The sequence below is a fragment of the Lottia gigantea genome (genome assembly GCF_000327385.1).
Source record: "Lottia gigantea unplaced genomic scaffold LOTGIsca_515, whole genome shotgun sequence".
Classification (NCBI taxonomy): domain Eukaryota; kingdom Metazoa; phylum Mollusca; class Gastropoda; family Lottiidae; genus Lottia; species Lottia gigantea.
Window position 1 is genome coordinate 12,710 of NW_008709770.1, and position 15,325 is coordinate 28,034.

Here is a 15,325-nt window from a genome sequence, read left to right on the forward strand (position 1 = left end):
GTAAGATTAAGGTAAGGTCATCTAGTATTTTGAGGTATTTGAAGTTGTAAGATTGAGAATAAGGTAATCTAGTAATTTGAGGTATTTGAGGTTGTAAGATTGAGGTAAGGTAATCTAGTAATTTGAGGTATTTGAAGTTGTAAGATTGAGGTAAGGTAATCTAGTAATTTGAGGTATTTGAGGTTGTAAGATTGAGGTAAGGTAATCTAGTAATTTGAGGTATTTGAAGTTGTAAGATTGAGAATAAGGTAATCTAGTAATTTGAGATATTTGAGGTTGTAAGATTGAGGTAAGGTAATCTAGGTATTTGAGGTTGTAAGATTGAGGTAAGGTAATCTAGTAATTTGAGGTATTTGAGGTTGTAAGATTAAGGTAAGGTAATCTAGTATTTTGAGGTATTTGAAGTTGTAAGATTGAGAATAAGGTAATCTAGTAATTTGAGGTATTTGAGGTTGTAAGATTGAGGTAAGGTAATCTAGTAATTTGAGGTATTTGAGGTTGTAAGATTGAGGTAAGGTAATCTAGTAATTTGAGGTATTTGAAGTTGTAAGATTGAGAATAAGGTAATCTAGTAATTTGAGGTATTTGAGGTTGTAAGATTGAGGTAAGGTAATCTAGTAATTTGAGGTATTTGAGGTTGTAAGATTGAGGTAAGGTAATCTAGTAATTTGAGGTATTTGAGGTTGTAAGATTGAGGTAAGGTAATCTAGTAATTTGAGGTATTTGAGGTTGTAAGATTGAGGTAAGGTAATCTAGTAATTTGAGGTATTTGAAGTTGTAAGATTGAGGTAAGGTAATCTAGTAATTTGAGGTATTTGAAGTTGTAAGATTGAGGTAAGGTAATCTAGTAATTTGAGGTATTTGAGGTTGTAAGATTGAGGTAAGGTAATCTAGTAATTTGAGGTATTTGAGGTTGTAAGATTGAGAATAAGGTAATCTAGTAATTTGAGGTATTTGAGGTTGTAAGATTGAGGTAAGGTAATCTAGTAATTTGAGGTATTTGAGGTTGTAAGATTGAGGTAAGGTAATCTAGTAATTTGAGGTATTTGAAGTTGTAAGATTGAGGGAAGGTAATCTAGTAATTTGAGGTATTTGAGGTTGTAAGATTGAGGTAAGGTAATCTAGAGGTAATTGGAGAAAGTATGATCTCAATCTGTAAGCTAGTAAAGTGATATATAGTTATATGTGTAATTAATATTGAATTATTCTGAGCCAAGGTAGAAATGAGCAGGTGGAATGGATATGAACTTATCTAATTATTTTATAATATGCAATAACTGTCATTGTTTAGCCTCGCTCACCTGGTCCAACAAATATTAAAACTAGGAAATTTTATGGTCGTTATAGTGAACATCTGGACAAATATTACAAATCTGATTCTTGTATCTTGGCTGATTTGTTTGTTCAGATATAAATTGATCTGATTATATCTTATGATGTTGACGTGTATAGTAGTGGCAGGTGTCGCGTGAGAGAGAGACAATGCTTACTCTTTTTGAACACCTGATGGTACTTCTCTTTAGAGTAGTCCACTACTATACAACTTTTACTCTTGAATTGCTATACTTTAATCGATATTTTGAGAGAATTGTATAGACATTTATTTTGATTTTTTTAGAAGGTTATGTAGTAAGGTTGGCTGACCTATACTAGTACAATTATCAAGTAATAGATGAGAGATTTTTTTTACTTTTCTTTCACAAGTTCTCCCTGTAATTTTATCGTTTTTTTTATAGAAATTTTGCATTAATACCCATATTTTAATTTTTTACATTAGTATATTGTGTTATTTATATTTTTTATTAATATAAAAGTTTCCTTTTTTGCAGACTAGATATTTTATAATTTTCAAATAAAATAAAATGTTGAAGGGACAGATGCGCTATTTGAGGGGGTTTGATTTGAGTCTTGAATGTATATGTAGTCTTCAGAACTACTAGAAATGTACGATAATCACATAATTCCTTCAAAAATACCTCAAACTAGGAAGTTCCTTTCTTATTTCTATAGATGTCTTTGCTTTATATGGCAGTCTCAAAAAATGAGAACTCGTCTGTTTAACTTTCAAGATCCCTTTAAGGGTACTTATGAATTTTTGTCATGTATTTTCAGAGAGAATTAAAACGATTGGAGGAATTGGCCAAAAAGAAAAAGCGGCTCCTCCTACTCCAACAGAGACTATTAACAGATGCCACTTTACCGTCTATGGAACCAACAACTTCAAGAAGAAAATCAGAGATCTTTAAAGATGACAGTTCTTCAGCTCAAAGATCTTCAAGAGCTTCGAAATCAGCTACCAAACTAACACCAACTCGAAAGCGGTCCACTCTATTGAGCTCCAGTACCTCAGCTATAGTGGACGAAGAAGCAATTTCAAACGCTCCAGAGAAAAGTTCCAATCTTGCATCATCACGAGACTCCAGTCCAAGAGGAGCTAAAAGATCTTCCAAAAATAGTGAAGCACATGACATGATATTGGAAAACTTGGCAAAGAAACTTAAAAATGCAACATCCACTGCATCCAAGACTGGCTCTACAAAGAAATCAGCTTCCAAATCTAGGGACAACAGTCCACATCAAACAAAACTCAAAACTAAATCTAGAGACTGTAGTCCAAAACAACTTGTGACCAAGGATTCAGCATCATTTACTGAGCTAAAGGTCAAAGATGAGAATACTGGGAAGAAACCCAGATCTAGAGATCCAAGCCCAAGGATTGCTAAGATGAAGTCATCTGAGACTCAAGTGGATGAAGCTTCAACAAAGCCAATAGATTTTTCTACAGGAGTGAAGGAAGAAAATGTCCCAGACAAACATGAGCAGAAACTTAGCGCAGTTGAAAGTTTAACCGATCAAGATACTCTTTCGCTCTTGAAACCAACAATCCCAAGGAAAATGTCCTCTTCCATCCCAATGGAGATCGGCACACAAACAGATGAACAGGCTGGAAAGAAAAGAGGAAGAAAGAAAAAACTCAAAAGATTGGTTCAAACTGCAAAGAAACAAGTCAAGAGGTCTGTACATTCATTTCAACGTGGTAGACCGAAGGGAAGTAAAAATAAAAAATGGGCCTTGAATGCTGTAGCAAAGACAAAACTTCGAAGAACTTCAGAAACTGCTTCTGTGAAGAAAGCAGCAAGGAAGAGAACTTTAAGTGGAGAATTTGAACTGATAGATGAACGTCAGTTGAAGAAGGAGATAAGAAATTGCGTGGAAGAGGAGAATGATGACAGCCTAGAAATATTGGACAGTAGCAATGAGAATATATTTATAGAAGAGACCTGTGAACAGCTGGATTTCAGTGATGCTGAATATGATGAAGAACATCTAGAATTAGTTTTAGAACCATCTCCCATAAAATCAGGTGATAAACCAACACCAAAGAAGTCACCTGAGACTATGGAAGAAGCACCAACTAAATGTTATTCAAAACCATCGCCACACAAATCATCAGACCTATTAGAAGCATCACCAGATAGAAAGCATTCTCCCAAAAAATCGCCTGAGATCATTAAAATATTGTCTGCCAAACAGAAAGTGGCAGAAACTCCTGAAAATAAGAGATCCTCATCAATAACAGAATTAGAGAAAGATTCTGCGATACCTGAAACCGAGGATACCTTGGATCAAAACGAATTAAATACTGGAAAAATAAAGGAAGATCCAACCGATCTCACAACTTCAAAGTCAACGGACGCAACAGAAAATGTATCTTGTGAAACACAATGCAACCTCATGTATGAGAAAGGGGAATCAGTGAAACAGGATGGAATTACACCAACAGAAGGAATATCTGCTAAAGAATCACCATCCTCAGAAACAAAGGTAGACATTGGTACCAAGAAACGTGGAAGAAGACCAACATCAATAATTCAGACTGTCACAGAAATAATGGTCAAGCCTTCAGGCGAGACAACAAAACTTCGCACCATTACCACCAAGTCGGATTATACTGTTCCACTTCCAGAATTGTCCTCAGCAGATGATCAAAAGGAAACAGTTTCTAGAAATCTTTTCAGCAGTCAAGATGATGACGTGGAGAGTGTACAGTCAGTTTCTTCGTTTTCTGATGCCTCTCTGTCTTCAAATAGTAAAGGATCCAAGGGGAGACAACCAGGTAGCTGGACCAAGAAGAAGAAGAAAAAAGAAGTATTCACTTACAGACACAAACGGTTTACCAGAAAAAAGAAAAGAAAGACCTCCCTGATGCTAATTAATCCAGCAGATACTTCTTTATCCATAGAAGATAATGGCGACATTCCAGTTTTAAGTCCAACAGAAATACAATTCCCGGAAGCTCCTAACAGTGACCTTCCCAGCCCTTTATTGCATATGCCAGTTCTAATGAAAGAACAGGTACCAAAGCCTATCAGAAAGAGGGGAAGACCAAGAATCTTTCCAATTAAAGTTCCCAGTGGACGAGGACGGGGAAGACCCAGAAAATTCTTAACACAAAATAATCAGAAAAATGAATTCGCAATAACTTCAGGATTACTTGGAACCACAAATGTCACGGATCCAGTTCTACAGACCAGCATTAGCCCTACTATATCTTACTCCACGGTCGAACTGGATTTTGGATTAGATCAAGAATCGAAGCCTGACGATGGAACTATTATTGCCGATGTAGTGAATGGTTTAGTTAATGATGTTTGTAGAGGTCTCGCCAAATTAAAGTCAAAGGAAGATTTAATTAAACCTGAAGCTGGCAAGATTCCCTTAAAAATTCCACTGGGTCCAAGATTGAAGGGCAAAAAGGGACATAAAAGGAAAGGATATCACTCCAAAAACAGATCACTTCACACTATTGATTGTGCCCCTATTGAAAGTCTCAGTTGGAAGTTGGATAACTCTGGTTCACCTGAAGGTTCAACAAAGCTGGTATTTAAGAGACGAAAGCAAACAAGCACTTCGAAATCGATGAGCGAAAGGGAAAATAGCCTGTTCTTGGCAGAAGTTGAACAGTTGATGAGAGAGAAGGAGAAGAGAAGCACCTCTGTTCCCAGTAGAGCCAGACAGTTCATGCTCCGAGATAAAGTCTCCCGATCACCTCTGGAAATACTTGCCATGAAGGACAAACTAGAAGAAGAGGAATATGAAAAATCCCAAATTCCAAAACGGAAACCAAGATCTAAACTTAAAATTGAACCATTGGAATATATAGAAGATTCTGAACCACAGGAAACCCAAGTTCCAGTTCCAGTGAAGTATAATGGTCCAGTTCAGGAGATGAAGTCCCTGTGTAGACCTTGTCATGTTCCAGTCGTCAACATCGTCTCTTATGTTAACAAACACATGGAAGAGGGCATTGAGATAGACGGAAATTCCTTTTCTGATGAAGTCGATGCGAGCGATAGTGATAAATCCTACGTCTTAACGGAAGAAGAACAATCAGAATATGACAATGATGAAACAATTTTCAGAAATGATGTCGTGTCGAAGAAAATTGAAAAATCTGTTCTGATTCCAAAGTCAGAAGACCTAGATGTTAAAAGTACTATTAAGATCGATGAATTAAAAGAAGATGGATATATTGCCAGCTATGTCGAATTTTTGAAAAGTCAGTCTGAAACTTCAAAAGCTAAAATTCCTAAAATCGCCAAAGTCACCCCCATTATGAAAACCATTCCAGAGAAACCACAAGAAGCGACCTCTTCGACTTCGTCTGTTGCATCCTCTAGAAATAACTCAACAGTTTCTTCCAAAAATGGTGATTCGAATGAACTATCTACGTCATCAACTGGAGTAGTACCCCCCTCAGCTCACCAACCTCAGCAAACGGTATCCGGTACTAGTGATGCATCAAGTTCTTCAACTCAACTATATTCCTGCAAAGCCTGTGATTTTTCCTCACCTGCCAAAAACCAAATCGAGAATCATGTCTACACGCATATCAGTCACGTGGCCTTTAGATGTGCCAGTTGTAACTCACAAGACAAAACGCTTGCAGCAGCTCAGCGACATCAAAATGCAGCACATCCTCACTCGAATCAAAATATCATCAAAATTCCACGCGTCCGAGAGGAAGATTATTATAGGACAGAAACTAAAGCTAACCAGCCACTTTACGTATCTCTGGTAGTCCAAGGTAACTTCTCTCTCAACGCTGCCAGTATACGGAACCAATCCAACCGTTTCGTCTGCACCCATTGTCAGTATTCCACCAACATCAACGAAGACATCGATCAGCACGTTCAAGACATGCACAGGGATCAGGAGCTCTTTGTCTGTACGTTGTGTGATAGAGCCATGTACCATTCGAAGGTTCAAATCCAAGCACATTGCCAACAGACTCATCCAAGTCGACCTGATTGCTTCAGGAAGCTTCCTCACTTCTATGATTGTGAGTTGACTGACAGTTCTGAGCGAGGGAGAACTGATAGTAGAGGCAATATCTTCGATAGAATGACAAACTTTTTAAACCCAGTTCAGTCATCTAATGATCAAAATACAGACTCCGATCGGATCAGGTGCGCAAAGGAATATTTGAACATTCAGGATTCTATTAATAAAATAGATACCGAAGCAGGAAGTACAAGTCCAACTGATGATGTTGTACAAACGTCGACTATGGTCGAAGAAGTTTCTGAGTCTTCCACCAATCTCCAAGAAATTCTTGATGATACTCCAAAGGACATTGAAGTAGCTGATGTAGGGTCGACATCAACACCCGAATTTACCATTCAAACTCCGAAAGAACACTCCATTGCCCGCAGCATACTCCAAGGAAAAACCGTTGTCGACAAGGAATCTGCCAACGAACAGACGAACTCCAACAACTCTTCCATCCAAATTGCGTCCACATCTATATCGCAGGGACCTGATGGAAGTTCTTTATCTACTACCAGAACTACCAAAATAGTTGATGGAGATCAACAACAAGATGGTGTGAATATTCTCAGTGGACAGGGGAAAAACTCAAATATCAGGTATTTGATCTATTAACTGTTATGATTCATATATTCAGGAACCATTTGCTTTGGTTTTTGTTGAAAGGGGTTGAAAAGAGTTTTTCTAAATTTTGTATGTGTATCGGTAACACTGATAGCATCAGTTTGCACCATTCCAATAATCAGTCAAATGTCTGTGGTTCATGCAAATCCAGTCCCTAATCGCAAACTTTGGAAAATCTCTTAACAATATCTTTAATAATTTTGGGAGTAGCTGAAAGATGGTGTGTTGACAATATTCAGTTGCATTCTAGAACTGTACTTAGAGCTATTCACACTTAAACAATATTCAGTTGCATTCTAGAGCTATTCACACCTAAACAATATTCAGTTGCATTCTAGAAAACTGTACTTAGAGCTATTCACACTTAAACAATATTCAGTTGTTCTAGAACTGTACTTAGAGCTATTGACACTTAAACAATATTCAGTTGCATTCTAGAACTGTACTTAGAGCTATTCACACTTAAACAATATTCAGTTGCATTCTAGAACTGTACTTAGAGCTATTCACACTTAAACAATATTCAGTTGCATTCTAGAACTGTACTTAGAGCTATTCACACTTAAACAATATTCAGTTGCATTCTAGAACTGTACTTAGAGCTATTCACACTTAAACAATATTCAGTTGCATTCTAGAACTGTACTTAGAGCTATTCACACTTAAACAATATTCAGTTGCATTCTAGAACTGTACTTAGAGCTATTCACACTTAAACAATATTCAGTTGCATTCTAGAACTGTACTTAGAGCTATTCACACTTAAACAATATTCAGTTGCATTCTAGAACTGTACTTAGAGTTATTCACACTAAAACAATATTCAGTTGCATTCTAGAACTGTACTTAGAGCTATTCACACTTAAACAATATTCAGTTGCATTCTAGAGCTATTCACACCTAAACAATATTCAGTTGCTTGAATACTTTGATTTAAATGAAAACAATATTGTACACGTGTCTTAGCTATATAGTAGATTAAAGAATAAATCTCTGTAAAATACATCGAATTACTTCAGAAGTTACATTGAAAACTTTGAAATGAAAATATCGATGAAAAATCAACAGACCTTGATATATAATGATATAGAAAAATGAGGATTTTTTTTTCCTTTAATCACAATGTTTGTTATGAATTCTTTTGTAGTATTAATTCTAATGTGACTGTCTCACAACCCAAACCAAATGATGAACAACCAATAGAAGAGAGTGACAACGGATTGGGAGGTCTCAAAATAATCAGTGTGGTGAGTCTTCAAGGACAGGAGTTCATCCGAGAAGACTCTTCAACGTCCAAAAAGGAATCAAACTCGGGAAGGATGTCTATATCAGCATCTCCCCTGGTGATTCCACGACCAAATATCAATGTTCCTCAAAAACAAAAACTATTGCTGCCAAAACCATCTCCAACTTTGGTTCAAGCAGTAGAAAAGAAACCTGCAAAACCAAAAGACATTCTCCCAAAAGCACCCGTATCCGTAGACGATATAGTCTTACGAAACGAACGTTTAACTTGTACCTATAAATGCAAGACGTGTAGCGTACATGCTCCATTCCTTTCGGTGATTGTCGAGCATTTAATGCAACATCATCAATCTATTTGTGTCTTCACGTGCCCTTATTGTAAAATATCGGAGGGAAAGAAACCCGATTTTAAAACTGAAGCACAGGCTCGAGATCATATTGCTAAGCACCACCCTTCGTATTTTGCTAAAAAAGACACTTCGTTATCCGACAGTGCAAAAGAAATTGTCCAAGTCGTAGCGATACCGTCGAGTAGCGACTTTCAGCGAGGTAAAACGTCAAACATTGAACGCGATATCTACATGTGCCAGAAATGCTCGACGCATATGCCATCGTTAAGTTACATGTATTCCCATATCGAAAATGAACATGATGATGTTTTTCTTCACGTGTGCCCTGAATGCAAAAAATACAAACATAAATCGGAGGATGTTGTATTCAAACATGTAATGGATGTTCATTTGAAAGATCCATCAACAGTTGATCTCTCATTAGCCATGGAAGACAATTTATTTACCCGTATTTTTTCCATATCCAAAAACGCGATGTACTGTGAGAAATCGCATACTGCGGAAGACCCCAATCTAAAATCTAATGTAAACGATGTCAAGCAGTCTACGGCTAGTGAAATAGGTGAAAGCTCTCGTCAAAACTTAGCTCTATCAACCGCTACGCCCAACGTTGTAAAGAAACGACCAACAGCACGAAAGTCTATAAAGAGAGTTGATGACATAGCAGAAGCAAGGGCAATAATGAATGCATCAGCTGTCCAAAGTAATAAGACTCAACCGCAGTCTCCCTCACCAAATCAGCCTCGACCAATAATTGGTTCACAGCTCTTCACAGATTGTGCTACCGTTACGACTTCTACAACCAAAGCCGTTTCTGCGTTAGTGCCAGTAATAGTGAGCCAAGCTCCACCTGCTCTTCCTCGAAAACAACCAATACCAACACCGTCCTCAATTTTACAGACTAAGCAAAAGCAAAACTACATACATCTCTCTGTTGACGAAGCTTCTCAACTTGCGAAACAGAAACACCTACCAGTTGGTTATAAAACGGTTGCTCAACAATTGAAAGAAAGGAAACTTATGCAGATGCAAACAGCTGCTAATCAACAGTGCGGTCTAAGAAGAGATGTTGTTGATGCATCTACAGCTTCAAACCTGCATCTAAGCGAGCATTATTTCACAACCTCGGAACAAAACGAATCCGTTCAATCGAAAAAGTTTTCAATGACCGACAGATTGCACAGACTCCATAAATCAGGTTCAAGCACCGCCAGTACCGCGGTGTTGAATATTCCTAAGCCGGTGTTGAATATTCCGAGTATGGACAAAATTAGAAGCGTGGCTCGTCCAAAATCTTTACCTTCTGCTTCTGAGACAAGTGTTGACTTAACCCTGGCCCAAGAGATGTCTAACTACCCCGGTATTCTCCGACCACCTGCAGCATCGTCAAGTTCACCGCGTTCTCAACCAGTTTTCCCAATGAACACAGCTCCAAAGGGACCTTCTCCAAGACCTCAGCCTAGCTTACTCTTTCCGAGAGGTCTAAATAGTCCTAGTCCGAGTCCTAAGTTACCAGTGAAATCACCAGCTCCCATTGATGCAGATGATGATCCAGAAGCTTTTAAAATATTCAACTTGAAGCCTTCCAAATCACCTGCACCGCCTGGCAAACCTCCTCAAACCCCCACACCCCCAGTCCCAAACCTTAAAGGCCCCTTTCCGCAACTTATCAATTTACCAGCGGGCATTCAGTTTCCACAAATCCCGATAAACATTGCAGGACAGAGTGGCCAAATATCGAATATCTTCACTCAAGGATTTCCCGGTGTTGTATTGCTACAGCCTCAGGCATTGAATAACCCGGCCGTTGTTTCGGCTGTCAATACTTTTGGTGTAGAATCTCAAGGATTTACAGGAGTAAATACATTTAAATGTCCTTACTGCTCAACGGTTCTGGAACGTAATGCTGTGCGACCACATATCGAAGGAATGCATAAAGGCTGTGCTGTAATCTACAAACCTCTTGGAATGTGAAAAGATTTTCTCTCACATTCTCTGTGGACCCTTTAAAGGCATAGTATAGGCTACGTTGTTTTAATAACGAGAGTCGTCGACACGTGTTTCTGATGTTAACCCATCATCAGGACACATGGTTGGAAGTGGAGGCTGACTTTCAAAGCATGAACAAATAAAGCCAACTGGCTGTGTGATGTTTGACTTATATTTAAATAAAGACTGCCCTGGATATTGATATTGATGTATTTATGAGAAACTGTTTTAGCTGTTATTAGAATACTAAATATCGCTAGCTAATTGCTGTCTGACTAGACTAGATAAATAATGAATATAACTACACGGACTCCATACAAAGCATAGCGTTATAGCGGCTTAACCGGTATACCATGTTGTAGTTGTAGACGCATTCTGTTGCATTGGTGGTTGAAACGAATAAAAAGTAACTCCTGGTGTATTAATCAGAACAGACTGTACCCCGACGCTAACTGAAATATTATTGGTGATAGTAAGAGAAAAGTACACAGAAGAATATGTAGACCAGAATGAAAAATATCAAATTAGAACCTGAAACATGTTTTAATTAATTTTCACTCTGTTCTATTATCAGATAACCAATGTTATGTATACCTTTAATGATCTTCAAATTTTTTTATATAAGTTTTAAAAAATCTCCTGGCATGGCTTCACCACAATGAACCACTTAGATTGAACGATACGATTCGTATACTACACCACAATGAACCACTTGGATTGAACGATACGATTCATATACTACACCACAATGAACTACTTGGGTTGAACGATTCGTGCAATGTCCACTGAAAGTTCATTCATCGGTAATTGTGCAACATAGAGCAGGGCGCCCATTAAAAATGCATAAAATTGTTATGTTTTTAACGTATTGAGATCAATGTTTACTGATAATGATACATGGCTTGGTTAGTGCAGTCTTCCGATGACAACATTTGTTAAAAATAGTCTCATTATTTAGTTACCATGATTATTGAATTTGTTCATCCGAAACCAACTGTTAAAACATGTTTATCTAGATAAACAGATAAACAGATAAACCTTGTACCTTGCCTTCATCATTATCTTAAAGGAATACAACCTCTTGACCCCCAAAAAATTGAAAAGTTATGACTTGATATTTGTTCCATCAGTGGACTTACCTGATGTTATAACTATACAACATCTATCTAAATCTACTAAATACATTAAACTAAGTATTAATTCATTAAACTAAGTAATAATTCATTAAACTAAGTAATAATTCATTAAACTAAGTAATAATTCATTAAACTAAGTAATAATTCATTAAACTAAGTAATAATACATTAAACTTAGTAATAATTCATTAAACTAAGTAATTTTGAAACATGTTTAGAAGTGTATTTCAATAATTATTTAGTTTAATAGATATATCATGTTATATAGAGATTCTATTGTTTAATCATGACACCTGGTAAGTCTAACTGATGAATATATACTCTTATTGCCTAAGTTTAAGATTTTAAATAATTTTCTAAGAGGTAGTATACCTTTAAAGTTTAAATCTGTTTATCAAAGTTATACCACACAACATATCATTATATTATATTTTACGGTTATAATATTATTTTCAAAGAAAGTATTGTTTTGATAATCAGTTTTTTAAAACCAGAATTAGGTGTCTATGTACTTGAACACAAGTTGTGATGATATTTGACAGATTTAAAATATATAGATTTATAGATTGTGATTAAAGACGCACGCAGTAAAATAAACTTCAGATACAAAACAAAAGGAATAATTTTGATATTAAATTTATTGAGAATATGGCCAACTTTACAACCCTAACAAACAATTTGATAAATATCTTGAATGAAATTGGATTATAATTAGGGTTAGGGTTAGGGTTAACCCTAACCCTAACCCTATAATTAGATCGCTTTTAATGATATATCTGTAAATGAATTGTAATGATTTGTAATGATTTGATGGATTTATATCAATGTAAATATAATAAGTGCCTTCTCTATTTATGTTAAGTTTGTATTTCTCTACTAATACAAATATGCAATGTTTATTTTATTGTTAAGTATTTTAAATTCGTGGATTGTTTCTTTGTTTTGTTTTAAGCTTGAAGATTGGAATAGACCAGGTAGATTTCCAGTGAGGGGCTATTGATTCATAGCAGCATTACGTGGTGCCTACATCATGTCTGTATCATGTCTGTATCATGTCTGTATCATGTCTGTACCTTTTCTAAAAGCCCCTGCACCGTTTACCTTTCCTGTTCTATTCACACCTTAATGTTATTCTTTCATAAAATTTCCTCAAGCAAGTTTTTTTTCTAAAGATTTTAGTTAAGGATATTTTCTTTGATAAAGAATCAAATTTGAGTAAAATCTGAACTACGGATTACAAAAAACATTCGTGGCCCCGGGCCTGGCTTTGAGAAAACTGAACAGAGAGATTAGAATTCACAACCACGACGGCTCTCTTCTTACGTAAAATATTATTATTTTTTTCTGTCATAATTTTAAATTTAAACGTATGTTCTGTGTATTATTTGTGAACTAATGTAATTATTTGTATAATCTGTAAATACATGTTTACCCCTCAATCAAATAAAAACACTTTTGTATTACTCGTTTTGTGGTTGAAAAGATATGGGTACAGAAAGAGCCGTTGACCTATTTTATTCTAAGCCCTTTCAAATCTATTCTTGTGTGAAAAAAAAATCGTTTAAACCCACTCTATTTTTTAGGGTATGTCAGTTACACAGCGCATTTTATACATAATCTTAAAACCCCAGTCCTGGATATTCGAAAATTTTGAAAAATGAAGCTCCCATTCATATGCCTTTTAAACCAAGTTTGGCCAACTTGAAATTTATCAACCAACCTCATTGTAGTGAAAACTTATAATGTAATTCTTCATATCTAAGAGATCCCTTGGTACATTTAACTTGCTTGCATGAAGCAATCAGTTGGTTGGTTGTTACCCCAATCAGTTGGTTGGTTTTTACCCCAATCAGTTGGTTGGTTTTTACCCCAATCAGTTGGTTGGTTTTTACCCCAATCAGTTGGTTGGTTTTTACCCCAATCAAGAAAAGTAGAATACTATAGATATTATTTCAATCTTTCTCAGGAAATTTTCCCATCTAAATCTGTCTGGTTATATATATATATATATATAATTGGTGGTGGATATCACTTGTTAATTAGTAAGAACTTGGAGAGAAAAACAAATTAGCCGTCAGCTAATGACGTCAGTTTGGCTATTATTAATGTCGGTTGAAAATATTACCCAAATTAGAACTATGTTTTCTCATCTCAGATTTGAGCCTGTTTATGTTGTAAGTTGGGTTGAAGACGTAAATTACGAGTATCTCGACATTTATTCAAACTGTTTAACAAAGATCATGGTATTTTCAACCTGAAACTATTATATTTATATTTATTATTGATATCAGTTGAGATGAAAAGAATACACATTAATATCTACAGTTGGTAAATCCCAGTCAATGGTACAGATTTTAGGCTGTCTGTGTTGTAAGTGGGTTAAAGAACGTAGCTGACGAATACCTCGACATTTATTCAAACTGCTTAGCAAAGGTCATGATTTCTCCAACTCTTCCGAACTATTACACGTTTCACTTGAGTAGGTCAACCTCGTATAAGGTACTGCCATTGTATTTTTGAACCGTCTAATCAACACGCGTCTTGTTACGTTTTATTTTGTAAATATGAAAACACACGAAATTAGTGAATAGTACGTGCAACCCCTCTCGTGTTATTTGGTTGAAATTCCCTTTATACTTCTTAAATTGGTGAGAAGCTAACTAGTTAAAGAGAAGCGCGCGGTTATTTATTGACAAAGGGCGTGGCTTGAATAACGATGAGCAAGAATTAACATCTTTTAATGTAGGTCATTGTTGAAGAAGCTGCATTGACGTCATAAGGGTTGAATTAATTCAGACATTCAGTTGATAAAATCTATGCTATGAATCATATAGGCCTACTTTACATGGTACTCAGAACTTAAAGAGATTGTAAAGAGATTTTCTCATAACAAAAATATCTGTATTCGGGACACATTTGCTGTGGTTCCTGAAATTCCACTGAAACTAAGTGTTTGATGACGTCACTAAGCGCAAAGGGCCTTATACGATAAAGCAAATTTCTCGATTAGTGACGTCATCAAACAATTATTTTTTTTGGATTAGCAGGAACTACAAACGTCTGACTGAAAATTGAAATGATATAAATTGATGCAATCAGTGTCAGATATCCATAAAAAGGTTAGAAAACCTCTTTACAATCCTGTTAACTGTATTTTGATTATTATGCTGAAATGAAATTGAGATTTACATCTTATTTTTCTGCTCCAAATATTTACTTTGAATTGATACCGTCTATATTGTATTATATAGGAATTGATACAGTATATATTGTATTATATAGGAATTGATACAGTCTATATTGTATTATATAGGAATTGATATCGTCTATATTGTATTATATAGGAATTGATACAGTATATATTGTATTATATAGGAATTGATACAGTCTATATTGTATTATATAGGAATTGATACAGTCTATATTGTATTATATAGGAATTGATACAGTATATATTGTATTATATAGGAATTGATACAGTCTATATTGTATTATATAGGAATTGATACAGTCTATATTGTATTATATAGGAATTGATACAGTCTATATTGTATTATATAGGAATTGATACAGTCTATATTGTATTATATAGGAATTGATACAGTCTATATTGTATTATATAGGAATTGATACAGTCTATATTGTATTATA

The 15,325-nt window shown here is 35.7% G+C and overlaps 1 protein-coding gene across 1 annotated transcript in view; it reads left to right on the forward strand.

Annotated features, from left to right (window-relative positions):
• LOTGIDRAFT_239613 (hypothetical protein) overlaps positions 1 to 10,618 on the forward strand; it is a gene marked incomplete at its 5' end in the record, with an annotated part of 20,810 nt that extends 10,192 nt beyond the window's left edge. Inside the window, 2 exons of the mRNA XM_009062537.1 lie at positions 2,113 to 6,929; positions 8,102 to 10,618. Coding sequence (XP_009060785.1) covers positions 2,113 to 6,929; positions 8,102 to 10,523 — 7,239 coding nt within the window. The 3' untranslated portion in view covers positions 10,524 to 10,618. The remainder of the gene's footprint in view (positions 1 to 2,112; positions 6,930 to 8,101) is intronic.
• Positions 10,619 to 15,325: the final 4,707 nt, after the last annotated feature.